Raw genomic sequence first — 25930 nt, forward strand, 5'->3', positions numbered from 1 at the left:
AGCATCTGTGTGTGTGATTATAGTGAAAGTGTTTCTGCAACTCTGAGTCATTAAAATCATTCTTCAAAATTTGTTGAACATTTTTTGAGGAATTTGTTAGGTATTTGTCACCCTGTCCACCTGTACTCTCACTGCCTGGAGTTAGGATAAAAAATTGAAAAGTATGACAAAATAAAGTAATCTTTTCTTTTTAATGTTACTGACAACCAAGAGGATATTGCACATTTTTAGTTGCCACGTCAAAAATGTATTTTCAGTAAAACAAGAATACACTGAAAATGTGTTTAAAACCCCCATGAAACCCAAATATGGTTCTGAATAGACGCACAAAGGGCAACCGTGATCCACATCTCTTGTTTCTAAGACTTAAAGCCAACAGGAAAGTTTCAAAGGTTTTATTTCCTTAAATTAGGCAGATTGTAAAATTATTTAATTTGCTGTTGACCCACAAGTTAAATAAAATAAGGTATCCACAGACTGGTTATAAAACTTAAGTCAAAGTTTAATGCTTTATTTCCTACTCATGTTTTTTGTTAATTAGAAAGCAAATTTGTACATTAGAGATTGTACATTTAGACCGTGTCTTTCCGGTTGGCAAATGTGCAATTCTTTGAACTCATTAAACAATACTCCAACTTCACCTTTCAGTTGTTACATTTTTGAAACGTAAAGGTGGATGGAGAAAAATCAGTATCCCCTTCCCTCTTGAAGGTTGAGTTTTGCTATTCAAATGTATCCATTGGGTGACATCAGAGATTATTATTTCTTTGTATGTATCTCTTTATTACAAACTCTTATATTTTTGTTGGTTAACCAAGTAACCCCTAAGTGGCTTTTTTCTAAACAAGGCCCTATTCTCTTCATTCACAGAAATACTGGCACTGCTTTTAAAAACTTATTTGGTTTAATAGTTGGAGTAAAAAACCCTTAATATTTATGGGGTTCATTTTTCCATGCATTTTAACCCTCAGGCTCTCTTATGGGGTCCAGATGACCCCACACTCATACTGATGTGTGACCCCTCCCATGACAAAGGTGGACAGGATTTAATGTCTGCCACGGACACCAGTGAAGATAAAGAATCCTTGAAAAAAAAGAGTTCAGTGCTCTGTCTTGTGGGATCCAGACGACCCCACTTTTAATGTAAACGTTGCCTAGGATAGCACAAGAGTTAACAATGGCAGTGACGTATGGATGACAACCCTTAATTCACTGTAGTGCTAACCGTCTGAAAATGAATCACGGAGAAGAAATTAATAATTATTCTTTGGGATCGGCCAGAATTATATGACACCAAGTCTTTCATAAACTGAAATGTGAAAGAAAAAGCCTAGAGCAAGATACACAAGATTTGCACTGCTTCAGCATCTTGCACCAAGTATCTTCCAACTGGAGGTGATGGACATGCGCTAGCCCCTCCCTCCTTGTCCAGTGTGAGCACCAGGGGCTAGATACATGTTCAAGAACCTGCGTATAGCCTGTTCTTGATCACACTTCACATGCCTGATATGAACGTAGCTTAAGAACCTTCCTGAACGTGTTCAGACTCACTTGTTTGTCCTGTTTACACATTTTCGAGAAGTTCAGGAATTGTTGAGACACTGATGACCACAATGCTGAATAACAGACTTCAAATAGGTCCAATTCAAACCAGTAGGTCATGTGACCACGCTGTCTGCTTCTTATATGCAATGAGTGGTTGGCGGGAGACGGCGTTTGACTGGTAACGTTAACCAACAAATGAGTAACTCTGGATAAACCACACACTTACTGCTAGCCAGTTTCTTATATGAAACAGATACAAAGGAGGAGTGACAGGATGTTCTTCTGTAATTAAGGTCGCATCAGATCTTGACAAATTACTTTCCTCCTAAAGAACACGAGGGTGTCCTTAAAGTAAAACATGAAGTGTTATTATAAATACAACACATTTATGATGGAAAAATGTTCCTTCAGCTTCAGTCAGAGTCATTGGAGTGTGATGTATTACTCAGCCAAACAAGCCGAACAAGCCTGTGCAGCAGTCGCTGTGACAGGAGGAGCTGTGCTGCATTAGCATATGGTATTGTAGCAGGGGGGCTTTTCAAGTGCAATTATTGAAAGTAAGCCGAAACAGAAAATGGATTGAAACTTTTCAACACTTGTGTAAAGAAAGCTCAGCTTCAGCTATGATGAACTTCTGCAGCCCCTGACTTTCATTTGGCTTTGCCTTCCAGATCCATGAAATTTTTGAATGCCATGCATGCGACAAGAAATTCATCTCCACCAACCAGCTGAAGCGTCACATGATCACGCACTCAGGTGAGAAAATGCTGCATTTTAAAACCCCACTTTGTTTACTGCACCTGTTACGTGAATTGCCCTGTTTGACCCGTTAGAGAAGCGGCCGTATACCTGTGAGATCTGCAGTCGATCGTTCAAGCGCCTGGACCAGGTGACGGCTCACAAGATCATTCACAGCGAGGACAAGCCGTACAAGTGTAAGCTGTGCGGAAAAGAGTTCGCTCACCGAAACGTCTACAAGAATCACAAAAAGGTGGGTAAAAGTAGATTTGTTGGGGGCATAGCGGCAGAGAGGATTTTCTTTTCCTACAAAAACCACCAGTGTTTTCTCTTTCACTTCAAAGCAGCTCATTAGTCAGGCTGTAATCAATCAGGGTCTCGTTGGTGGATGTTATCTGTGGGGTCTGTGGCCCCTTCCATCCCAACTGTGATTCCCTTGTTTACCTTTGGGATTGAGGTGTCAGTCAGATTAATAAGCGGGTGCAGGGGGGGTGTTGGAAAAACAGAAGCGTTTTGAACTTAAATCCCTTCAAGCTTCTCGTCTTTATCAAGTTAACAAACAGAAACTGCCACAGAACCCTGAGCGCGGTCACATCTACGCTCAGATTGTCCTGAGTGTGCTGGGGGAGACGGCTCGGCTTGCAGCGTATAAACACTCTGATCCCACCTAATCTCTCCGCAGACACACTCTGAGGAAAGGCCTTTTCAGTGCGAGGAGTGCAAAGCGTTGTTCCGCACCCCTTTCTCGCTACAGCGCCACCTTCTCATCCACAACAGTAAGTACACATGCAAACTCAATGGAGACATTTTACTTATGGAATTTACTGCATGTTAAACCTGCATTCTAACTGCAAATAAATGGCGACAAGTACTAAAATATCTGTTCTGCTGTGTTGTTACCTAGCAACAAAGTAAAGTCTTGAAAGTTTTCAGCATGAAAACACATTGAATGCACACTTTTGAGAAAGGTTAATGAACTAAAAAAAGTTGTAAACGTGATGAGCAGAAATATCAACAAAAGGTTGGCCAATGAGAACGCATTGGGGTAAATGGAGAAGTTTAAATAACACAATTTGTTCAATCATTGTCTGTGTTAGGTCTTTTTTTGCTTTTTTCCTCTCTACTCTTATGTTTCCCTTTTTCTTTTGAATACATTGTCTGCCCTTGCATGGAGAAATGGCATCAGCTGACTCAGAAGAGGCCAAAAAAATCCTGATATGTTGAAGAAGATAATCGCAACGGCTATTTATCATCAAGAGCAGGTCTTTATTACTGTATTAGTAGAAGGAGGATTTTAAGGATTTTAAGGCACGGAGACGTGCCTCATAAATACGCTATCGCTGCTTTACATTCTTTTGTTCCGAATTAAAAAAAAAACAAAAAACGATCTGTTGTGCAATACTCCAATGTTCTTTAATAAATGTTTACAAAGCATGATCAGAAGTGTTTTTGATCAGTACTCTGACCTCTTTACTAGATGTTGCAGGGACACACAATCACGTTGCTTAAAATTGTTGCAATGTGGATAGTGGTAGGAAGCCGTACTTCCTGGATAAATTCATGGGGAGAACATGCAAACTCCACACAGAAAGGACCCAGCAGGATTTGAACCGGGGCCTTCTTGGTTTGAGACCAGAATGCTAACCGCTACACCACGTGGTGCATATTTTTCAGACAATCAATTCAATTTAACAATTAGTAAATGAAGTGACACAAGCAAGTGCTAGATTAAAAAAGGCAAACAATATATGTGGGGTTGTGCCGTTTTAAAACAAAATCTTGAACTGGATCCTGAAATAAACAGGAGGTTGGTGGGGAAAACAAGCACTGGAGTAAAGTGAACACATTTTATTTTCTTCTTTTCAAAGCGAGCTGCAGCACTCTGCAGTTTCTGCTTTTATTACAGAATGAAAACAAGAACTTGAGTGTAAGAACATCAAATCAGCAGATCAACTCCATGCTCATGTATGCATACATCTCAAATTAAGAATTTGCTTTTTAAAATTCACTCATTCCTTTACTTTGAAAAAAAATCTCTAACAATAACTGGAGACTATTAGCACTTATTATTGTTTCTAAAACTACTGTTGAATTTTTATGTCAAGTCAGTGCAAAGGGGGGTTTAAATTTTTTTTAATTAAAGAAATGTAAATTTGAACATACTTACTCTTGACTGTCATTTTCCAGATGCCCCATCACTGGAAAACAGTGTCCACCACAATGGACCCATTCTACCACACCAGAGTGTTTTTATGAAGTAATGATGCATATAATTGACTCTCTGTCGTTGTTTTGGTAGAAGAAGAGTGTTGTGTTTTCTTTAAGAAGTAATTTTTTGAGCCAGTCCAGTGTGGAAAGTATTTTCTTGTTGCAGACCTTCTTTTAAGTTTTAAAGACACAGACATATCGCAATGGTTCACTTTGTTTTCCCGCTCTTTGATTTGTATTAAATCCAGATTTTTGAAAATGTGATGCTGAAGCGAAGAACGCTGAAAGAAATCCGGTTATCCTGATCATTGTTAACTTCAAAGAGGATTCGATTCTGCCTTTTTCACTCTGGAATTTGTTGAACTGTTTAGTTTTATGGGTGGTGCTGCTTTACTTTTATCTCCTGGGTTTCTGTGTGTTATAAGGTCTGTTTCTGTGTGGATAGCTGGGCTGTTGGTCAGGATTTGGCAGGATGCAGTTCCAGCCCCTGGACTGAAGCAGATAACAGAGGAGATTGTAAAGCTCAAAGCATTTCCTGCTGCTGTCGCGGGTGGCAGGGACGGACCAGGACTCGGGTTGGGGATCAGGTTCTAGGAAGTGTGGGAGCTTGGGAATTTAACGTTTAATTTAAATGTACACTAGAGAGAATTTAATTAATCTGCTTGTAAATGATCCCAACATGAAATCCTTTTTGTCTTTGGGAGTCAAAGATGGAGCACAGATCTGGTTCTTAACATTTAAAACAGTTTTAAAAGACTTCCTGTAGGAGCTGTTGTTCAGTTTATCAGGACAAATTACCGGTAGTCTAATAAAGGATTTAACATTACAGAGTTTTAGTTCAGAGCGAATGTGCAACTAAACTGGATAATTTGATGGTTTGTGTGTTTTCCTGAGCAAAAAAAAAAAAAAAACCTCCAACAATGACTGTTTCAATTAAAGTTAATATCATAAACTGTTCTCCTGTAAAATACTGTAATACTATCCAATTTTTATCTTTAACATATTTATTATTTCATGTATTTTTCAGCAAGAAACAAGCACAAATTTAAAAAAAAAAGAAAATAAGTAAAAACATACAATAAATTGCATTTAATCCAAATTTAGTCCCAAAGCATTGTCTCATCCATCCATCCATCTTCTTGACCGCTTTGTCCCTTTCGGGGTCGCGGGGGTGCCGGAGCCTATCCCGGCTACTGATCGGCGAAGGCGGGGTACACCCTGGACAGGTCGCCAGTCTGTCTCAGGGCCTCAATCACACACCCATTCACTCTCACATTCACACCTAGGGGCAATTTAGAGTCACCAATTAACCTATGAAGCATGTTTTTGGACGGTGGGAGGAAGCCGGAGTCCCCGGTGAAAACCCACGCATGCACGGGGAGAACATGCAAACTCCACACAGAAAGGTCCCAGCCGGGATTCGAACCGGGGCCTTCTCGCTGTGAGGCGAGAGCGCTAACCACTTGCGCCACCGTGCAGCCCGCATTGTCTCATATGTAATAAAAATAAACAAAATGAAGGCTAAATGAAATGTCAAACGTATTGTACAAGTTGCTTTACAAATTTAAGAACATGCAAAAAACTTTATTTCCTCTAAGCCTTTAACCAAACATTCTAAAATCTGAAAAATTAGGCTAGAGCTGGCGAGGTAAAGCCAACAGCAAAAGCAGAAAGTACATTTTACAAAAATATTATAAAAACAAAATCAAACTTTTTAACCAAGAGGGCTGAATCGAAGTCATTTCAGAACATGACAGGTTCTAAAAATGAGTAACTGAGGGTTTTAGAGCTGTTTGTCCTGCAACTAATACAAACAAAAAAGCCCAGCAAATAGTCTTTCAACCACTTAATGGGATTTATTTGCTACGTTATGTTTTAATTAGTTGACATTAAAGGCCCTAAAATATAATGTATAAACATATGTTGATCAGAATCGTGTCCTTTTCACTGTGAGGACGCTCACCACTGATGCTCTAAATGTTCCTTCCTGCTGGGTTGAGAAATCCCAGTAATTGAGGCTCATGGATTTGTGGACATTGAGGACAGAAAGATAAATAACTTCTTGGTTTCCCCTGCAGTGCTGAAGAGTTTACAACTGCAGGATGTTTGCAGAGACGTGTTTAACACTTGAATCTGACCGGATCTATGTGAGCTGGTGTCTTCTGTCTGTTTGTAAACTGATGTTATAAAATCCTCAAACACCAAAGCGGCCAGCACAAGAGGAGGCAGAATCAATCTTCTTTAAAGGAAGACTTTAAAGTGCAACAGGTAGAGTGGAGGACATGATTCTCCAGCTTTAAAACAAGCCGAGCACCTTCACTCTGCTTAGTCTTCTGCTTTCATGATGTCCAGGACAATACAAAGAAAAAGCTCCTTTTTTGATTTGCACCACTCTTGTGTGTTTCCTTTGGCAAAAAAGAAAAAAAATCAGCAGCAATAAAAGTGCTTGCATGACATTTGAGGCGTTTTGTCTGGAATAGTATTTTCATTTTTACTTGATGGGGAAAATGTTATGTATCCCTGTTCTGCAAATACAGATTGCTGTTTGATTGTGGGCTCACTTTATCCAGCTCTATAAAAGGACTGTTTCTGGTATTTTTTTGAGTATTTTGGACATTTTTATTCATATTTTATGGATCTGCTTTGAATTTCAAGAGATTGAAAAAGCTTGAGGTGATTTCTTACTTTTTTTCAGTGATTATTTATTTCTAGTAGGAGAAAATGGATTGCCACTTTGATGTAAAAGTTGTTCTGCTGCAGGTCTGCACCTGTTCAACACATTCTTACTCCCAACTCGTCATATATGAACATATGGTTCAGGCCCCCGCCGCGTCTCTTTTTGACGTTTTGGGTATCTGAACTCGTTGTTTTTTGATGTGCTGGCTGTTCCCATTAAATCAGTACCCAGTTAGGATACCGGTACTGGATTAGGGTACAGGTTTGGTCCACATCCTGGTATCAATACGCATCCCAAGGGTTTGGGACCATTATTTAGGGGTCTGGTACTGATAAAATGTCCCGAGGGTCGGGGACTTATGATTTAATGGGATCAGAGGTTACAGACGCAGTAATGGACGCAGAACCGGTACTAGGTTAGGATACCGGTACCTGTTCTGTCCATGCTCCAGTATCGGTACACATCCTGAGGGTTGGGGACCCATGATTTAATGGGAACAGTGGTACCAGACGTGGTAACGGACGCAGAACCGGTACCTGGTTAGTGTACCGGTACTGGATTAGGGTACAGGTTCGGTCCACATCCTGGTATCAGTACGCATCCCGAGGGTTGGGGACCAACGATTTAATGGGAACAGCGGTATCAGATGCGGTAACGGATGCAGAACTGGGACTGGGTTAGGGTAGTAGTGCCGAATTAGGGTATCCGATCGGTCCACATCCTGGTTTTGGCACATGTCCCAAGGGTTGGGGACTCCTGATTAGCGTATGCATTTTTTTCCTGTCTGTGGCCCAGTACCAAGCGGCCCTCGGACTGGTACCGGTTCACGGCCCAGAGGTTGGGGACCCTAATGTAATGGGAATAGCCAGCAAGTCGAAAAAAAACGAGTTGGGGACACCCAAAACGTGAAAAGGTGACATGGAGGGGGCCCGAACCATATGTCCATATATGATGGGTAGGGAGTGAGAATGCATAGGCCTGTCTTATATTAAGGATAGACGGTTTTCCAGCCTACGTCTTTGATAACAGTTCCTAGAACAATGAGGATTTTTATTCTACTGATGGATTTAATCTGTAAATCCACATCAATCACTGTCCTTTTTGACAAAACTGCACCCCTCGATTCCCAAAAGCAGAAGAGGTGAAGCAACTCAGCGCCGAACCCCACATGTGGTTCTTGCATGAGGCTCTGCACATTTGTGTCAGCTGTGTTTTGACCTCCGTTCCAGAGTTGGAGACTAACCCTGCGCACGTGCAAACAGCTACAACTGTGCGTGTTTGTGCAGGAGGATGCGTGGCACAAACTCAGACTGCAGCTTTGCTCCGTGTATTAATGGAATCTGTCTGTGAGGGTGTCACTGACATTAATTATCATCAGGCGAACGTCTCGGGCTGATTGAAAACACAGTGAACCTCAGCTTCCTCCGGTGTTCTGTCTTTTTGAGCTGACCATCATCAGGCTTGGCAGTCGCAGAGCGCGCATAAGCATGCAAGCACTCGCTCTGTGGAAATTGAATGATCTCCATATAATGGAAACATGGGCTCTACAACAATAGAGGCTGTTGTGTGGAGGCAGAGAGCAGAGGCGTGAAGGAAGCATCAGGCGTCGGTTTGTGAACAGCTGAGGTTGTGGCAGTGAAACTTTCTGCGGGCTGTCTGACAGGTGGAATAAAATGGGCCATGCTTTTTACATTTGCTTAAAAACATCCAAACAGAGCCAAGCCATTCTAAAGAGCATTGTGTCGGTCTGTATGCTGCAATGAAACACTCTGTATGCAGTTTTCTGCCCACACAATCACCTCTGTGAAATTGGGTGCTCTCTTGCTGTGCGTGATGACTGTGTTTCCAAACACAAAGGCGCTACAGAAGATGGCTCCGACAAATGAACCGCTCTCCTTTCCACAGGTGAGCGGACATTCAAGTGTGACCAGTGCGACGCCACCTTCAAGAGAAAAGACACGCTCAACGTCCACATCCAGGTGGTGCACGACGGACACAAGAAGTACAAGTGCGACCTGTGCGAGAAGGCCTTTGTCACGCCGTCTGTCCTCAAAAGCCACAAGAAGGTGAATGAAAGACGGCCCCAACTGGACACCGTGATTACACGTCTACGGTCACTTTGAAATTGAGTTCAAACAAATCTGTGGCGGGGTTTATTTGTAGAGTAAGAAAACAGCTTATAAAAGCCTGCCGAACAGCAGTTTGATTTTCTGACCACTTACTGATAAAAGTTTGCTCAGGAGCGACTTCATTGTTAAACTTGACAGCATTTTCCTTTTAGCAGAGCAGGAAATGTCTGTAGCCTTTATTCTTGTACCAAGACATGCTGTCATGCATCAAAAGTCCACGACGTCTGAGCCGGATCCCTTTACTGTAACTTAAAGAACTAGGTTGCAGCGGTAAAGTCAATAAAGTACAAATAAAGAATTAAAAAGAAAGTTACAGTGAGGGTTTTTAAAAATGCAAAAATCATACATTCTACCAAAGAATATTAACTTATTACACTTTGCTTTAAGGTTTAATGACTGTAAAGGTAACACTTTACCAAATATAGATTCATGTTTTTGGTAAAAGTTTTTCAAATAAATAATTAACTGGCAAAGAAGTCAAAAGGTCAATAGAGACTTCACTCTATTTAGGGTTTTTTTAATGCAAACAAAACATTTTGTTGTCACATGTAAAGACACTTGCTTTCAAATCAAGTGAGTGCAATCAGGTTGGAATGGGTGGAGGAGGGTTTCAGGTGGGATTTGTGTCCTCGAGAATGAAAGGAAAGATGTGTAAGATTGTGGTGAGAGCAGCCATGTTGGTTTACAGCAGGGGTCTCAGGTTGTGTCTGAATTCCCCCCCAATCACTGTATAGTACGTTCGCCTTTTTCTACCTCTGTCCAAATCTACTAATTCCAAAATTAAGTGCATTGGAAATTTCCCAGAACTCGTTGCGAAAAACTAGCATGCATTGATGCTCACTAGATTAGCGAATATAGACCACAATGCATTGCGGTCGAACAATTTTAAACAAAAAAAAAATTAAATGTAATATTTGAATGAACCATCCTCATTTTACCATCGGAACACAGTGGAGTCTTAAACAAACGTTGTGAAATGTTTGTTTTTATTGGATTTTCACTTCGTGAAATTTGGACACAACCTCAGACTCCAGGCCTTGAGGGCCGGCATTATCTGCTGCTTATTAACTCAATTAGGTGTGTTTTGCCAATAAGGAGCTTCAATGGCAGGTGGGTGTAGGACACGGGCCCTCGAGGTCTGGAGTTTGAGACCTGTGGTTTAGAGACTCTGAGAAAGAGATGAAGATGTTGAGGTTCTCTTTGGGAGCGATGAGGATGGATAGAAGCAGAGTGGCTGGGGGGCTCAGTGGGCTAGGTGAAGGGCTGGCACTCAGGAGCCCTGGGTTCGATTTCAGGGTTGTCCACTGATCCCCACCCAGATTGGATCCTTAGGCAAGACCCTTGACGCTGCTGCCTAACTGGGTCCCTGTGCCCCTCAAGTACAGGGTTGGGTCAGGAAGGGCATCCGGCGTAAAAACTCTGCCAAATCACTGATGCATCAGTGGTGTGGGTGCTGTTATGCTGTGGTGACCCTGAAAAGGATAAGCTGAAAGTGAACTACTAGTATGGATAGAAGCAGGAATGAATCAATCAGAGGGACAGTTCATTCTTTGGAGATAAATGCAGGGAAGCAGATTGAAATGATTTTGATTTGTTGATAGAAGTAACATTGATGATGGTTGTGAAAGTATGCCTCAGTTGGAGTGACCAGGAAAGAGACGAAGACCAATAAAAAAGTTCTTGGATGCAGAGAAGGAGGACTTGAGGGTTGGTGTGAGTGAGAAGGATGCTGAAAAGGGGGTTAGATGGAAGTAGAGGATTGATGTCGGAAACCTTGGAAGAAGAAGTAATCTGATTTGAAATCAGACAAAATTACTCGCTAAGATAACAATTGTATTGTGAGAGGGATTAAGCAGTTGACAAAACAAGCTGCGAAACAGAATAGGTCCAGAAAAGGCCTGTAATCAAAGGATAACAGGTATCAGGCAGGTAGGAGAAGGTTCTCTGAAAAAGTGAACCTCAGCTTCCTCTTGACTTTTGAGCGACATGCTCAACTAATGCACTGCAACAATCTGAAAACTTGAACATTGTAGGAACCAGTGGTATCTGTTATGCCCGCGGTGTGCACTGTGACATGATCACCAAAGCAGGATTTACACTTGCTGACCTCCTTATTAGGTCCACCTTGCTAGTACCGGGTTGGACCCCTTCTGCCTTCAGAACTGCCTTAATCCTTAGAAATTTGTCTTAACGAGCAGTTGGACAGATGTGTTGAATAAAGTAGACAGTGAGTGTATATATTACTACAAGGACACACACTGAAGGATGCAGACACACAACCTGCGCCAAAGAAAACAAAAATACTTTATTTTCCTATTTTAACAAACATTCAACTTTACTTTGTTTTTGGATGTTCTGCCAAGTTTACAAGTTTTAACATTCCTCATTTTTAGGGAGAGTGTAAACATTTTTGTGAGGAATTCTGAAGGCAGTTCAAATTTTATTACAGTCTCAATAAAGCGATCTAGCTAACTTCCCTAGCAAGCAAAACCATCAACCCTGCCAGAGTCATCCATCTTGACCCGTCCTGCTCATAAAATAGATTCCTATATTGATTAGAAATGGCAGTCAGTCCATTAGCTCCGCAGGGTTTCAAAGGCCCAAACAGATCTCCCGGCAGATTATGAGCCTTAATCTGACAACGTCCGGCTCGGTTATGGATCAAGATTGAAACCAAGCAGGTTCTTGGCACACAGCAAAAGAAAAGCCTGAGAACTGAAGACAGGCATGCTGAACTGTCTCACCACTGACGGTGTCTGGAGGCTGCTGAGAGATCTGCCTTGATCAAAGACAGGTTGCCGAGGAGATGACAGACACTCCTGGCTGGGAGTGGATGCATGGAGTTACCCGCCTTTTGGCCAAAATACTGTTGAAATCTGATTTGATGTATACTTTGATACTATGCAACCGGTTGTCTGCAGAAACTTGCCTTCCCAAATAATCCTAACAAATAGTGCAGACATGTGGAATCAGACACGGAGGATCCGAGGAAAAGTACAATTAAAGCGTGAAGAATCATATTTATGGCGATAATTCAGTGACATAAGGATTTATTGGATTTCACTTTTTTTTATTCATCATCTAAACCTTAAAAATGTTTTTCCTTTATAGTCTGAGCTCAATATACTGACATTATTTATGAATACTTTTATTTTTAGTTTGGAGCAATGGTCCAAAAATCTGTGTTAGCACAGACTCTGTTCTCAGTGAGCCTGGACTTAGAGAACAAACTGTGAAAAAAAATGAGATAAATCAAATGCTTAAGGATTACCTGAGTTTAGGGGGCATCTACAGAAAAATTTCACCAAAGGTTTTGTGTCACACACACTTGCATGTGTCCATAAAGAAGGTTTGTGTTGCGTGAGAGTTTGGACTTGTGTTTTTCTAATGTGCGTTTGTAAGAATGTGTGAGTGGAGGCTTTGTAACGTAACACCCGAGGTGTCAGAGGGACGCAGTGGGGCGATGCAGAGGAGGATGGGGGCCCAGAGAGGAGGTGTTACTGCATTGTTGTACTGTTGTTGAAACTGTCGCTCCGAGTTTGAGCTTCTCATACTCACGATTATTCTCGGGAATTTACAGCAGGCTGAGTTCCAGGGGGTTGGGGTTTGTCACAGCGTACTTTTCAGCCAAAAGAGTGAGGAGAAGCGGGGTTTGGTGTGCACTAATCTCCACGCTGGTTTGTTTGGAAGTGAACAGAGAGGAGGAAGAGGGAGACGCGCGATTGGAGGACGGATGCAAACTTGCATTCTTGCTTTATGGTCTCTGAGAGGGTTCCTCCTGGCAAACTTCCACCGCCTGCTTGTCCTCTGTGATCCAGCAGAGCTGATGTCAGCACGTTCATCTTCATTCGCCAACACGGCTGCAAGTTAGTGGTGCATCATGGGAGTTGAAACGCTGTTATTTTGAGCCAGCTACATGGTCTCGAGCAAGGTGGAATGTGGATTCTGGGATTTCTTTTACCACAGGAAAGGAAGAACAAACTTAGACGCTGTTTTTAAGACACAGTTTCGAAAAGGAAGAATGCAAGGCTGAACTTTGAATAAAGGCTTTATTCTAAAAAAAACAGTATTTTTCCTGGAAATAAAAAAGAATCTTTTATAGCTTCAGAATGAGCTGGAGCGACTAAAGCGGGGGTCTCTAACCTGAAGCTCTGCAGCCACATGCAGCTCTTTTATCCTTTCATTCTGGCTCTTTGGCTTTGAAAAAAAGCCACCGATTTAAAAAAAAAAGTGATGGATTTGTATTTTTGGTTATTTTGTTTTAGTTAATAAAGTTTTGTGGTTTATTATCATTAGATTAAAACACATATTCTTAGCTTCTGCCTCACAACAGTGTCTAGTTGCTGATTATAGCTATAAGTATAGAATTGCTTTTACATGTATGCATTTGTTTAAGATTCTACACCAATGCTGCCATGCTTCCAGTTAATAGTAAAAGGAGACAAAGGATGAAGGTGCATTAAAGTCATTATGATAAAAAAACGTCACATTTGACTTTCTTGCATTTTTTATTCCAATAAATCTGCTTCATCAGGAGGATCTTCTTTGACACAGGATGTGTTTTATTTTAAAGTTGAACTTGTATTATATGTGCTACTGTTTAAACTAAAATAAGTCCAAATATATAGAAGGCATAACATTGTTAAAATAAAATTATTTTGTAAATTATTATTTATTTTTCTTAACAGTGAAGCAGGATTTTGGAGCTCTCTTTGGGTTTTGCTTTGTAAGAAATTCACCAAATGGCTTTTATGCCTCGTTTCCACTGAGCGGACCGGACCGTGTTGGACCATCAAGGTGCATGACGTAGCTGTCAGTCATAATGTTGGAACTTCAGGCAAAAGGAATTTCAACATTGAAGTTTTTTTTTATATATTTGGGTTATAGTATTTATAATGTTCCCGCAATTAATGTCCCTCTTTAATAAATGTTTTACAAAGCATGATCAGAAGGGTTTTTGATGAGTATGGATCGTAATGGACATTCTTCGGTAGAGGGGGGGGTCTTCGTATTGGCTGTTTCGGCGTGTCTCCACTCCACAAAACTTTCGGCTTGGATGGTGAGTCAGGAAAAGTGCTGGTCTGATGCTCGCTTTTGTCATAATACCTTTTCACCAGTCAATAGATTTCATCATGTGACGACACTAGCTCTGTTCCCTTTTTCTATGGACCTACAACCAACGGGGAACTGAAAATGGCTCAGTAGGTCTGTTTTATAATGGAAACACTCAAAAAATACCATACCAGTCCAGTCTCGGTGGAAACGAGGCATTAGTGTTAAAGGTTGTAGACCGCTCGACGAAAACATCAGTCGTAAAAAACAAAAAAAATTTTCCTCCTGGTTTTATAAAGTCTTGGGGGGTGAAGCTTGTGCATTTTCCTTTGGCTCATGTACATACATTTTATTTTTTCAATTAGAAAGCTTGTTTTAGCTCATAATAAATGATTTATCATATGTATCCGTGTTATTTATTTGCTAGACTCACACAGGGGAGAAGGAGAAGATCTGTCCATACTGCGGACAAAAGTTCGCCAGCAACGGCACGCTGAGAGTCCACATCCGCAGTCATACAGGTAGGTTTCTACCACTAAAAGTCTTCTTGAAGTTATATTTCTGTTTGTATGCATCTTCTATAAAGCATGAGAGAAGAGTTACAGTTCTCTTATTTTGGTGATTTTGTATTTTTGGTGAAATGTAAATGGGAGAGTGTTGATGACAGTTGGGGTTTGCACCTGAACAGTGAGTCTTATTACTGGATGCACTATCAGTCAGGCTTTTATTTATCAGGTCTTTATTTGCCCAAACTGGAAGGTCCAGTTAAGTTTGCTCCTTTTTTGAGACAGTTTTTGATGGAATTTAGTATTAAAAGTTCTGTTTTATGTTTTTAAGTTTTTAACAGGAACTGACTATTAAAGTCTCAGTATGGAGTGGATATATGTAGAGATAAAAAAATGGTTTTAAACCATGCAGTGTTCACCTTTAAGCACTTTAAGCACTAAAGAACAAGTACATTTTTGTCAAACTCTTTCCAAAGTCCTGCCTTATTTCTTTATGTTAATAGGAAGGGACTTTAGTATTTTGATCAGAAAACTGAAAGTAAAGGGATCAGGAGAAAAAAACTCATGGTTTGCAGTTTGGAAGGGGAAAGTTACTTTCATTGATAGAACAGTTGGAAAAAATACTACATTGTTGTGACTTAAGATAGGCCATAACTGTCCCTGTTACAAAACAAAAAAACACAGTTTGAAAAGAAGCAAACCAGGCTAAATCCATCCATCCATCCAACATTGTGCTAGTATAGAACATAGGCTGTATAATTATGAACTGGACATAGCAAGTGTTAAGGTCCCCCCATAGGAAATGCATTATCTCTGGCCCTCGTGAAATCAAGTCAGAGCTTTATCCATCACTTCCTGATACATCTATTGCCATATTGCAACCCGTCCACAGTGATTAGTCCAAGTTGGTCACGTTTTCAGAAGAACTACTGCTGTCAGTCATTAGTAAGCTTGTTCGTACTCGCTGGAGCTGCTGAGGTACCAGAGCTCGACCCGGCTGCTCTTGGGTGAAGGCGGGATACACCCTGGACAGATCGCCAGCCTGTCACGCCGCGGCGGCTCTCTGGCTGCAGCCCCCCAGCCTCCGGTAGTCCAGTGGAGCTCGCTCGCTCGATTTCCTGCCAGACGGGGCTGCCGGCTCGGGGCTCCTGAATTTTGTGCCATTTTTCTTATTTTCATCAAGACCAAAAAAAAACAGGCCAACATTTTTTTTTCCCTTATCGGGTTAATGCGGGACAGCCTTCAAACTCAGTCACAGAGACACAGAAACACAGCGGAAGCGGCTGTCATCCAGACACACCCCCCAGAGTGAGATAGAAGCCCCCGGTGATGGGGAAATGTTTGAATAATCTCATAAACCAGACATAGAAACGTGATTTCCAAAGTTTTTATAGAGCTTCTTTCACATGTGGCCATGGTGTTAGCGCAGGAACACATTTCTTGACAGACGGTGAGCAGCGAATTTGCAGCGCAAATTGCGTTCAGTGTGAACTCAATGGGAGAGGGGTCTCTATCATTAGGGGAATGCTGACCTGGCAGAAGTCAGACTGGAACAGTTGTTGTCCAGCACGGTTTGGTTGGGTTGCCTGGTGTGAACAGGCCCTCATGCATATATGGAGTATGTGAGAGTGATAGGAGGATTCAACACGTCTTCACACTGCATGCACCAGCCCTCACACCGACACAGAAAGGGAGCTTTAGATGCTCATTAAAGCGTCCTAAAGTGGAAAGCTACACATTCCTGCGTGTTTCCTTACCAACAGACGGGTGCAGACCTTTGGCACAGACTCTCCTGGCTTCACTCCCCCTTTTCTCTTTGGCTTTGTGTCCCGTTGCCTTCTTTTCTGAAACATCATCTCCACTTCAGGGTGTTTTCTGTATTCCGCTCTTCTACCATGTGAGGTTACAAGCTCACCTGCTGTACTCCTCTGGAGCTCTCTGTCATCTCCTGTAAAGCCATCAGTCAGCCTCCATCTCTGCTCACAACAAATAAAAAATGATTTCATCTGCAGCTGCTTGTAAGAATATTGTCAGATGTTTGTGTGTGTTGATGGCGGTCGGTTAACAAGCCCACCACCACGCTCTGTCAACATCTCCCTTTGTGTCCGTGTACGCTGTGTTTGCGTACATGCGTATGTGTGAAGGACAAACCAACAGAAAGGAGAACGTATAGCTGTGGTCTGTGGGCCAGTTGGATTGTATTTATATGGAATAAACAAAAGAGAGGAATGCTGGGGGAGGGGTGGGAGCCGAACAGACACCTTAAAGAAAGAAAGGCGCAAACAGAGAAAAGACTACTCCAAGAAAAGCATCCAGCCAGATGACCTCCGACCCCAGCTGGCTGTAAATCTAGCCTCTCATTCTATAGATTTTTTTCTTCATGTTGTTTATTTGTTGTTTTTTTTGGTGTGTGGGTGGGAATAATGGGCCCAGATAAAACATGTGAATCATTTACTGAGGAAAACAACCCAGACATGTTGTTTTATTAGGAAATAAGTAAAGTGTATTGTGTTGGAATCACTATGTAATCATAAAAAATACAAGTTCCTTTGTTTTGCTTATCTATTTAGATAAAAAATATATTTTTTTGTTAAAAGTTTCTCATTTGCTACTTTGCTGATACTTCAAAAGTGAAACACATCGACCATTGAGGCTCTGAAGAGAGGAAATAAAGTACACAGCAAACCTCATGAAAAATACAGACATGAATAATTATAGTTCATAAAAATTTAATATAGACCCACTTCAATGAAAATTGTGTTTTTGGTGTTTTAAAGGGGCCATACCATGATTTTCTTAAGTCTTTCAGAGTGAACTATATCCATATAAATGATTATATAATGCCTTTGGAACACTAAAAAACAAATATTCATTATTTTTGATGAGATTTTTCCTACCCGGAAGTAAAATGACTCGATTCCTGAGGCTCCACCTGCCGCTGCGTGTGGGTGCCGCCCATTTCATGTCCTCATCTTAGAGCTGGCAGTGTGTCTTTGTTCCTCCGACGAAAATAAACATCCAATTCTTTTCAAAGATGGATGCACATACCATATATCTGCCTTCAGTATAGGCCCGGTCATCGCTACACTGGTTCACAACACAAATACACATGGCGTCTGCGGCCAACAGCAGTCCTTAAAAGAGCCGCGCTAAAGCAACAAACATCTGTTTGAGCTGGAATTTATTGAAGATGGGACACAATAGGAAGATATACGGTCTTGTTCATCTAAAATGAAAACTTTTTTTGCTGATCACTGTAGAGCTCCATGGAGAAATTGGGTTCTTTTTAGTGAGGAATGAACAGTATAATACACTTAAAAGTTCAAAAAGCTGATTTTTTCATGGTAGGGCCCCTTAAAGTGCTTTATTAACTTTCTGAGAGACAGTTTATGTTTCTTTGGCTCTGATTTACTAAGATTTCTTATCAAAGGTTCATTGATGTCTGTGCATGTTTTGTTTGTTTGGTATTTGCAGGAGTTGATTTAGGGATGACTGCAAACCAGATAACAAGTGCAGCAACAATATTTACAGTACATGAGTATTCTGCTAGTGCCATTCATTTTGCATTTAGAAACCAAGAGGGTAAGATTGCATTTGTAACCCAGATGGAAATGGAGATATGGTGGCAGATAAAAGGATTGCCACACAAGGACAACTGGAACCATTGGTGCATCAAGTTATGCCAGTTCCCATCTCCCTTTAGATGTGCTAAATAAGGATGGCAACCAACTACTACAGTCAGTTTCATGTTTGACAAATCACAGTAATGATGCTAAATTGTTCTACTTCTCTCATTTTTTGTACCTTCACATGGCATCATTTTGTAAGACAAATTAAGCTAAATGGAATGTGTGCTTTGTCATTTGACCATCCTCACTAAATTAGACTATTATCATCTCAAAAATATCTCAAGGATTAAAGATCTGATGTCTAAGCAGGACCTGGAGAAACTAGTGCATGCTTTCATCTTTAGTCGACTTGATTACTGTAACAGTGTTTTTACAGGACTACCAAAAAAATCCATCAGGAAACTGCAGCTTATTCAGAACTCTGCTGCTCGGGTTCTCACAAGGACCAAGAAAGTAGACCACATCAGTCCAGTTCTGAGGTCTTTACACTGGTTACCTGTCTGTCAGAGGATAGACTTTAAAGTTCTGTTACTGGTTTATAAAGCTTTGAATGGTTTAGCACCAAAATACATGACTGACCTCCTGACCCAGTATGTACCAGCCAGACCTCTCCGGTCATCAGGATCCGGTCTTTTATCAGTTCCTAGAGTCAGAACTAAACATGGAGAAGCTGCATTCAGCTTCTATGCTCCACAGATCTGGAACAGACTTCCCGAAAACATTAGATCTGCTGAAACACTCAGTGTATTTAAATCCAGGTTAAAGACTCACCTGTTCTCAGCTGCATTTGACTATCCTTTGACTATCCATATACTCAATTTGACTTTGTGTATTCAGAAGTTTACATCTGCACTCTTTATCTATGCTTATTTTAAATTAAGTTCCTTTAAACTTTTTTAAAATCCTACTTTAATGATCAGACCGTTACTATTTCTCCTGATTGTTTTTTTTTTATGTTTTATGTAAATGTCTCTGTACATGAAATGTGCTATACACATAAACTTGCCTCGCCTTCAGTGCATACATTTACTTTATCAAATATACAACATATTTTTGTGAGTGCGACCATGTTTAGACAGGTTGTTAGGCCAAAATAATCCGTCCTGTTGATTACCCAGATCAGATGTGCTCAGTCTATCAGAGCCTGGAATCACCTGATCCAGGATAACCAGCATGAGGATAAACCAGGTGGCCGATCAGAGATAGGCATCCGCACTGCTGTCCCTGCAGATATCACTACAACACTAAAGCAGCCTTTTGACTTGACTTACTTTACCTTTTATAACTGTGTCAGAATCTTTGAATGAAGGGATGCAGACTAGGTTTTTGAGTGATGGGTCAACAATCACTAAAAAAGCTGTGCGTCAGATGGAAGAACAGATTTATGCTCTTTATGTACAGGAACCAATCGAGGTAAAAGCTGGTAGCAGTGGAGAAGTTGGAAGGATGTCAAGAAAGCTTAAAGTTTTACCTCATCTGTTACATCACAAATACAGAAATCATCTATATACATGTAGATAATCTATCAAATGTTAGAAGATAACTTGTAAATAAATAAAATGATGAAGATGAAAGGATCCGTAAAGAAGGAGGCAAAGCTCTTCAAAGCTGCTGCTTCTCAGGAAAGCTTGATTTTGTTTGTCTTCCTGCTTCACAGGAACAAGTCAGCTTTGATTATTTACCTGCTAAACACAGAAGACTTTAGAAGGATTCCCTGGAGATTCCCTTCCCCGGGTCATTTTACCTCCAACACTATAGATCTTTATGAGCAAGTCTGCAGGTAATGAAGACAAAGTGAGAAAGGGATTATATTTGAAAGAAACTCAACAAGGCAGTGTGGAGCACGAGGACAGGCATGTCGTGTCTGTTTGGGTTTTATGTGGCTTGAGTTTCACTGGGTTAGATCATCATGTTGAAAAAACTTGCTTCAGTGCCACCGTGCTGGTGGTTTAGTCATAAACCAGCTTTTAAGAGATCACAGACAACCTATAAAAAGGGAGCTGTCAAGAAGCTGGACAAGGACGAGCGGGAACTCGGTAGTCGTGATGGATGATTCCAACATTTTCTAGATGATTCTTTGTGGGCCGCACGATGGAGAAGATAGTTCCGTCTTCACGTCACAACGCAGTGAGAGCAGATTTTCCCACTTTGTGTGCCGCGCTGTGATTAACCATCACGGGGGCATGAAAAGGATTTGTGTCGAAGGAAATTTTGACAGAATCCAGCGACATCATAGTGACATCATGGCAGGTTGGCAGCAGTGAGTTGGGTTTGCCCAGGAGCTGTTACACCACACCGCCGCTCTGATTCTTGGAAACATTAAGTCTCATGATGCTTTTTTTTTTCCACCAGCAGTGATGCCAGCAGGTCTTTACTGTTGTGAAGTGTACAAACGCCTGTAAAAGAGCAGCTGTGAAAAAAATATGAGACTGTCTGGGTAATCCCAATTCCCAACCAGCTGTGTTAAATTCAAATAAAACATTGCATTTAATAATCTTTAAATCTGACTTCTTTCCTGATGTGCAGCATCATTTTTTTCTCTGAACTGGACAGTGTCTGACAAACCTCAGAAGTTCCAGTCCTATTATCTGTGAAATTTACTCTCCATGTTTGACCAGTCCCCCGGGGGAGTGGTAAGCTGCAGACACAGTCGCGCTCGTGAATCGTTAGATATTTTACCCCCCCCAATCCAACCCCTCAGTGCTGAGTGTCAAGCGAGGAGGCATTTTTTTTAGTTTGACTCAGTCCGGACTTGAACTCACAACCTTCCAGTGTCAGGGTGTACACTCTACCACGTGGTCACTGCTTTTTTTAAATTTTTTTTTTTTTATTTACCAAAATAATAAGGGATAGGCAACACCAGCCCTTGAGGGCCACATTCCTGCACATTTTCCACTGCTCTGGCATGTTCTAATTGGCTGGACACACCTGAACCAGGTAATCAGTCATGAGTAGGGCTTGGATATCTGGAAATCTTGCAAACACTATACTTTCTCACTTGGAAAGTAAGAAAGTATAGATATTATTAATTATGATCCGTTGGGTGATTTGTTAAGTTGTTAACAATATCAGTTTAAAATACAAAAATATTGACATGAGTGTTCTGGAAAAAAGCTCCTAATTTACCCATTGTCTCCAATTTGATCCACACATGATTAGCATGGTCTAACTGTATTATAAAGATGCAATTATCAGAAAATGAAGCATTTATTCAATACAGCGATTAGACATAAAAAATTAATAACATTATATCAATTATTCTCATCATAAGTTTTTACAAATTTTCTAAACTTTTCCTGCTAAAAATGTTTTTGAGGTTTCATGAAAGTGAGCAGGAAAAACCTTCTACTGCCCCTAGTGGAATAATGATGAACTACAGGGCAGACCAAGTTTCATCCAGTGGGTTTTTAATGAAAGTTTGGATCATTCTAATGAGATAGGGGTCTCAGAAATGTGTGTATCAGACATGATACAAATGGCTATTTAGGGTTAAAGCAAAAAAAGCTGTGTTTGTTTAAAAAGCAGGAAAATCCCACATCCCTCGCCAAAGGAGAACCATTGACAGCATGAGACGGCTGCTGCCATGTGCAGGCAACAGCTGATTGATTTGTTATTGTGAAAAATGCCTGTTTTTACTGTGGTTGGACTCAGATCAGTATGAATCGCTTAAACACAGAGCAGTCATAGCTTGAGCAGTTGTTGTTCAAGCGTAGAGCTGGTGGTTGATTCTTGGCTACCACAGTCACAAGTCAAAATGTCCTTGAGTAAGACCATGAACCCTTTATGCTACATTCAAAACTTTAAAACTTGTGTAGTAAATGCACGAATGCAAGCGTTTTGAACGTGGAAGCTAGAAGTGCGTTTGCATAGACTTTTCATTGAAAGAAGCTGCTTGAACACAAGTTGTCACGGCCGGTGTGAATGTAGCTTTAGATGTGTCCCTATTGGTATGTGAATATTAGTGGAGCAGTTGAGAAAAAGAGAAGCACTGTAATAGTGCAGAGACTGGGCGTCCTCCATATTCGCGGATTCAGAGTATTCACAGCGTATTTTCATCTCTACAGTCTGTTTAGATACAAAAATATGATTGCGTTTGTCAATCACATTATTTTATTGTAAAAAATTAGTTATATTTTGAAAATTGACTGGATTTTCTTTTGTGTCTTGGTGTAACTGATGCGGATTGCTCCAACTTGCACAAAAATAGACTAGACACCAAAACGACCGCGGCGATTTGCATGTGCTGTGAACTACACTATAGGATAGTTTAACAAGGGCGCTGCATAGAAGCAGGCTTCGTTCCTCGCCGCTTTGTGGCGTTTCTGCGTGTGGTTTGAACCTAGTGTAAGGCTTTGAGCACCATATACATGCAGGTCATCAACTATTACATCTCATATTTCATTAAAAATATACTTTTCTTGTTGTTTTATCCCCATCTGTTTAAGCGGTTAAAAGAATTGGGGTTCAGTTTCATAGAAAGTTTAACTGAGTTCTAGCCTTAAAAGGTCTGTATGAAGTGAGAAGCAGTTTGGCGTTTCCAAAAAGAATTGACTTTGATTTTTCAAACTTTCTTGCAGTTTTGGTTTCACTCATTTCAAGTTGTCCCGACCTTTAGGAAACCACCCCGAGGAGATCAGCTGGTGGAGTTTAGGGCTGAAGCCTTCCGTCCTCTCATCTGTCACGGGAGTTTCAGCTCAAGAGCGCTGGCTCTTTTTCATACTTTTTATGTTTGTGACCGGGGTCTGGACGTCATGCAGAAGAGTTTAGGAGCCAGATTCATGCTTTTGTAATGTATACAGTATGCAGCTTAGCATAGACTTTCTGAAATGTGTACGGCCCCTCGTGAAAAACATGAATAGGAACATATGCGGCTTTAAAACCTGCCCGTACCTTTTAGCATTTATGTTTCATTTCCAGATGTGCAAAATGTCGATTCCATAGGCACTAATGTAACGCCCATACTGTCATGCAGGTGTTTAAACTGAGCACTCAGAACAAGTTCAGCGGTTTCCCTCGTATTTGGTTCTGAGCACATGGCATCCGTGGTCTGAAAAAAGAGCCGTAGATTTTCATGCGACCACAAGGCCGTTTTTAACTTTGTGCCAATCCGTTTTAAATGAGCTTTGGCTCAGAGAAGACGGCAGCAGTTTTGGATCATGTTCTCATGCAGCTTCTTCTTGGCATGATGGAGTTTAAGCTGCATTTGGATGCATGGGGAACTGTGGTCCTGAAATGGGATTTCTGGAAGTGTTCATGGACTCATTTACATTTGTTTGCTCTTTATTTGCTGCATGAGAAGCTAAACCAAATCAGTTTAAACCAAAGCAGAAAAACTAAATGGCATTCTCACTCCTGCAGGCCAGCAGGTGATAATTATTATCAAACCAGGATTCTGTAATGCGCACAAGTTTATACAGACTGTCTGGATTTCCTCAGATGGGTGACACTGGTTCACTGACATTTACTGTGATATGAACACAATGAAGGCAGAGGTTTGTGCTGCTGTAGTGCTCTACATGAAGCTCTTTAACACGCTGAAATTATTGCCATGTGAGTTTTTTGACATTTTTGTATAATTACTGGAGTAGCTCTGCAGGAAAGCTACTATTCTGAGTGCCTCTCCTGCTGCCTGCTTTATGTTGGATTTTTGTGGGAGATTTGGTTCTGCTGCGCAAGAGAAGAAAGCTTTGTCCTACATCCAAATGTTTGTTTTTCCAGCGAGACAACAAAGGATGAGAAAAAAAGCATAATTTTTCTGTTGTTTGACCGGCAGGTACTGCACTCATCGCCGTCATTTGTTCCAAATAAGATGAAAGTTTGACTTTGCTGAGTAGCTGACCTCAAACTGACTTCTAGCAGAACTCTGGAACCACTGAACCTATTTATGCACACATGACTTTGTTTGTCTTGACTGCGGTCATGGTTACAATCTTGTAACGCAAAATCACCTTGTACTGGATTGTTGTTTTTTTCTTTGAAGGATGCGATGCAGCTGTGACAAGTTCAGACATTTTTGGGGCAGAGATGCTGGATTACCATGGAGGACCGGTTGCTGCTTGTGTGGCTCAGCTCGGGCATTGACCTGTTGGCTGCTTTCATGCTGGCAGCTCTAAACCAATGAGGAAGCAGAGAAATCCTGAGACTTTATGGACAGGTCAAGTGTAAAACTTTTAGGGCGTCATCGACGGCAGTGCCTTATCATCTTCAGCACGCTCATATCGCATTACCTCCATGGCCTCTGTTGGCATGCAGCACAGGCCGGAGAGAAAGACTGGTCTGGAGGAAGCCGGGAATTAATTTCTGACGGACAGCGCTAATGTTTTTCAGGCCGGAGCCCCCGAAGCTACAAAGAGCTCTCCGTAACACGAACACTGTGCGGCAGGCAGAACGGCGAAGCCAGCCATCTGCTAACCAGACACTCGGCCGTATGCGCACACAAATACAACGCACAAGGGGTGCCAAACGGATCGATTAGCAGTCTAGGAGTGTGAGGGCCGCAGCAGGGGGTGGGGGAGACACCCAGGGTCAAAGAGACGGTGTACTGTTTCAGCACATGCTAAATCAGTTACCATCTCCACGCACATAAAGCCCCGGCTCAGAGCCGCAGCCAGTCCTCGTAATCCCCAAACAATCTGGCTCAATCTGGAGTATAAGTGGGGGTTTCTGGTTACTGTAACGCTCAGCAGAGCAGACACTCGACATGTCACACAGAAACCCATCTCAGAGGAATGTTGCCTTTTCATTTTCCAAAGCAACATTTGTTTATTTCCTGTTTCATGAGTCTTCTCACTTCAAAAAGTTCTGATTTTGGGGTTTTGATGGCGCTGAGTGACCTGGAAAACCTTGAATGCCATCATTTTTTTCTGCATTTTCCAGATGAGACCCATATGTTCTGAACCTGAGAAGGTTAAGTGGGTGAATTGGGGTGTTGCAGGGCGTGGTCGTCCACGCTCTGCATTAGCCGACAGTACCCAGCTCCTGAGAGCGCTATCCACCCGGCCGCGGCGCCTCGCTGCTGTTAGCGCCCTAATGCCTTCACCAGGACTCCTCAAGGCCGCAGTCCCAACCTGATACCACACATGTTACATAAGACACAGGTTTGCTCTCCTGTTTCTCTAAACACATCTGGGTTTCACATTTTCTTATTTGTCAACAAAATCCCCCCCAAAGGCCTGATATTCGACAAACTGCGGGGGTGGTGTTGGTAAGCGATGGTAAGATGTGTTTAGGTCACATATGTAACATTAAACTTTTCCACACATATATTTTATGACTCTTGAGCCATCTACACCTGAAGGCCCCAGTGTGGGGGGTTGGGATTTGAGGATTTGCCGCTGTAGATTTTTGGTTGACAGACACATGCCTCACTCAGTGCAAATGCAAATATTTTAGAGCAAAGCTCAAAGTAACCTTTTAATGAAAAGAAAATATCAAATAAACCTTTGT

General features: G+C 41.4%; 1 protein-coding gene across 1 annotated transcript in view; it reads left to right on the top strand.

The window, feature by feature from the left end:
• prdm5 (PR domain containing 5) overlaps nt 1-25930 on the top strand; it is a 60332-nt gene that overhangs the window by 17511 nt on the left and 16891 nt on the right. The window contains exons 9-13 of the mRNA XM_024279460.1: nt 2217-2301; nt 2379-2536; nt 2966-3059; nt 9074-9234; nt 14777-14870. Of these exons, the coding sequence (XP_024135228.1) occupies nt 2217-2301; nt 2379-2536; nt 2966-3059; nt 9074-9234; nt 14777-14870 (592 nt within the window). The remainder of the gene's footprint in view (nt 1-2216; nt 2302-2378; nt 2537-2965; nt 3060-9073; nt 9235-14776; nt 14871-25930) is intronic.

The sequence above is a fragment of the Oryzias melastigma genome, linkage group LG4, assembly GCF_002922805.2.
Source record: "Oryzias melastigma strain HK-1 linkage group LG4, ASM292280v2, whole genome shotgun sequence".
NCBI classification, from domain to species: Eukaryota; Metazoa; Chordata; class Actinopteri; order Beloniformes; family Adrianichthyidae; genus Oryzias; species Oryzias melastigma.